General features: G+C 51.5%; 1 protein-coding gene across 1 annotated transcript in view; it reads right to left on the bottom strand.

Moving 5' to 3' along the window:
• The window catches only part of LTBP3 (latent transforming growth factor beta binding protein 3), a 26,719-nt gene that overhangs the window by 2,174 nt on the left and 21,286 nt on the right, over positions 1-3,259 (bottom strand). The window contains exons 21-23 of the mRNA XM_015822369.1: positions 2,652-2,789; positions 1,687-1,848; positions 715-792 (exon numbers count right to left, since the gene is read on the bottom strand). Of these exons, the coding sequence (XP_015677855.1) occupies positions 715-792; positions 1,687-1,848; positions 2,652-2,789 (378 nt within the window). The remainder of the gene's footprint in view (positions 1-714; positions 793-1,686; positions 1,849-2,651; positions 2,790-3,259) is intronic.

The following is a 3,259-nucleotide window of genomic DNA, read 5'->3' as shown; positions in this document are numbered from 1 at the left end:
GAAGGAAGGAAGGAAGGAAGGAAGGAAGGAGAATGAAGAAAAGGTAGGGAGGGGGAGAAAGGAAGGATTGAAAGATGGATAGCTGGATGGATGGATGGAAGGAAGGAAGGTTTAAGAGATCGAAGGAAGAGAAGAAGGGAGGAAGGTAGGATTGGGAGATGGATGGATGGATGGATGGAAGGAAGGAAGGAAGGAAGGAAGGAAGGAAGGAAGGAAGGAAGGAAGGAAGGAAGAAAAAGCGGGAAGGAGGAAGGGAGGGAGGGAGGGTGGATAGATGGACAGACAACCTTACGTGCCTTAACATACCCATAAGAGCCACCTGCTAACAAAAGACACATTTCCCCCTTCGTCTTCCTACTCCTTTTGGCCCCTCATCTGTGTCTGTGCAGCTACCATCCCAGTAGTTCCAGGGAAGGCCCCCCCGTTAGGCCATGTTTAGAACCTCAGAAGAGACACTTGCTCAGGCCACACAGAGCCCTCCTAGATGATTAAATCCCTTGAGGATCCCTGAGTGGTGCTCTTTCCCCAATATTTCCCAGCCACTGGAGGGAAAGGGCAAAGATCCTGGAAGAAAAAACCCAGCGTGGTTTGCAAGCTGCTCTTCAGAGGTAGGCCCAGTCAAGGCTCTTGGGTATCCCTCCATCTTGTGGCAGTGAGTTCCGCAGTCAGTGACGTTATCGACGCAGGAGGGCTCTGCTCCCCACTTCGGCTCACCTTTATGCACCTCCCCGAAAGGGGTACTGAAGTCCCAGAAGGAATTGCTTTCGCTTGGAGCAGACTGGCAGTTGAAACCTGGAAGAGAGAAAGGCCACAGTCCTCATTGTCACCATCCTGTCGTCAGACGTCGCTCTTCCGGAAACGGGCAGAGGCCCCAAGCGGGCCCAGAAGCACAAGAGCCCTTTTGCAAGAGCATCCACAAGATTTATTTTTATCCCATTTTTATGGTGCTGAATATACCTATAACTCCTTCCTCCTCCTCCTATTTTTCCCACCACAACAACCCTGTGAGGTGGATTGAGCTAAGAGAGGGATTGACCCAAAATCATCCAGTTGGCTTGGATTGCTAAGGCGGGACTAGAACTCACCATCTCCTAATGATTGGCCCAAAGTCACCCAGCTGGCTTTCATGCCTAAGGCGGGACTAGAACTCACCGTCTCCTGGTGATTGGCCAAAGTCACCCAGCTGGCTTTCATGCCTAAGGCGGGACTAGAACTCACCGTCTCCTAGTGATTGGCCCAAAGTCACCCAGCTGGCTTTCATGCCTAAGGCGGGACTAGAACTCACCGTCTCCTAGTGATTGGCCCAAAGTCACCCAGCTGGCTTTCATGCCTAAGGCAGAACTAGAACTCACCGTCTCCTGGTTCCTAGCCTGGTGCCTTAATCATTACAGCAAACTGGCTCAAATGGTCTCAAACACACATTAAGGCACAGAGAAGGAGGCTGTAGTTTCATCTCCTCCGCAAATGCATCTTCCCCAGTTCCAAGTGTGTAAGAAAGGTAAGAGAACTCTGCACATGCTCTACAGAGCCTTCAGCTCCCCAATTTGGGAAAAGAGTTGGCTAGAACTTCAGTCTCTCTAATCAGCCCATCGCTGGGAGAATTTCCCACTCCTTCGCAGGCCCAGAAAACAGAGCTGGCGCCCGAAGGAAGGGCGGGACGCCAGTCTTCCCAGAATGCCCCGTTACCTGGGCTGCGTGGCGGGCAGGCGTGGCAGTGGTAGCCCCACCCTTTGCCATGGTGGCAGCAGCACTCCTCGTACGTCAACTGTTGGCCCCCAAAGGGTGATGAACACATCCCGTCCTCGCCCCGGAGTTGCCAGCAGACATCTCGTCGATCGGTCACTTTGTCTGCGGTGGGGGGTGAGGTGGGGAGAGGGGAAACGAAGGAGACAGGCTAGAAATTCAACAGGACAAGAGCTGGGAACACTCTGGGCCAGGAGATGACTGGGGCTTTGGTTGGTAAGCAACCCAACTTTTGGAAAAAGAGAAAGAGAAAGAAGAGAAAAGGGAGAAAGGGAAGGAGATGAAAGAAGGAAGAAAGGGAGGGAGGGAGATGAAAGAAGGGAGAAAGGAAGGGAGGGAGGGAAGGAAGGAAAGAGATGAAAGAAGAAAGGGAGGGAGGGAAGGAGATGAAAGAAGAAAGGAAGGGAAGGAAGGAAGGGAGGGAGGGAGGAAGGAGATGAAAGAAGGAAGAAAGGGAGGGAGGGAGGGAGGGAAGGAGGGGAGGGAGAAAGGAAGGAGATGAAAGAAGAAAGGAAGGGAAGGAAGGAAGGGAGGGAGGGAGGAAGGAGATGAAAGAAGGAAGAAAGGGAAGGAGGGAGGGAAGGAAGGAAGGAAAGAAGGGAGGGAGGGAGGGAAGGAGATGAAGAAAGGAAGGAAGGGAAGGAAGGGAGGAAGGGAGTGAGGGAAGGAGGGAAAGAAAGAAGGAAAGAAGGGAGGGAGAGAAGGAGATGAAAGAAGGAAGAAAGAAAGAAAGAAAGAAAGGGAGAGAGAAGAAGGGAGGGAGGGAGGAAGGAAGGAAGGAAGGAGAAAAAGAGGAAGGGAAAGAATACTGGAATACTGACTGGGGAATTCTGGGAGTTGAAGTCCACCCATCTTAAAGTGTCTGAGGTTGAGAAACACCACCTTAAAAAAACTCTGCCACCGCTCACCAGTTTTGCTGGCTGGGACGCACTTCTTCTGGGCAGGATCGTACGTGGTTGAGGCCGGGCAGGCACAGCGGAAGCTACCCCGAGTGTTCTCGCAGCGTCCATTCACACAGTTTGACTCGTCCAAACACTCGTCCACATCTAGGACGGAACAGAGAGTAGGAACGGTTACTCCAGACTGAAAGGCCAGGGATCCTGACCGCTAATCCACAAGGCCTCAAATTAGAATGACAGTGTCTTTCTCCTTGGGAATTACAGGTAATTCTCGATTTACAACCGTTCATTTAGTGTCCATTCAGAGTTACAACAGCACTGAAAAAAGAGACTTATGACCGTTTCTCACACTTACAACCGTTGCAGCATCCCCAGGGTCACGAGATCAACATTCAGACGCTTGGCAACTGACTCAACTTATGACGGTCGCAGAGTCTCAAGGGGTCACGTGATCCCCTTTTGCGACTTTCCGACAAGCAAAGTCAATGGGGGAGAAGCTAGATTCACTTAACAACCATGTTACTAACTTATCAACTGCAGTGATTCACTTAAGAAACTCTGGGAGTTGAAGTCCAGGAGTCATAAAGCGGCCTAGGCCTAGGCCAGAGGTAGGCAAC

Source organism: Protobothrops mucrosquamatus, unplaced genomic scaffold, assembly GCF_001527695.2.
Source record: "Protobothrops mucrosquamatus isolate PMUCROS unplaced genomic scaffold, P.Mucros_1.0 scaffold1540, whole genome shotgun sequence".
In the NCBI taxonomy this organism is placed as follows: Eukaryota; Metazoa; Chordata; class Lepidosauria; order Squamata; family Viperidae; genus Protobothrops; species Protobothrops mucrosquamatus.
The sequence above is the reverse complement of the archived record's forward strand: the minus strand, read 5'-3'. Positions and strand labels throughout refer to the sequence as shown.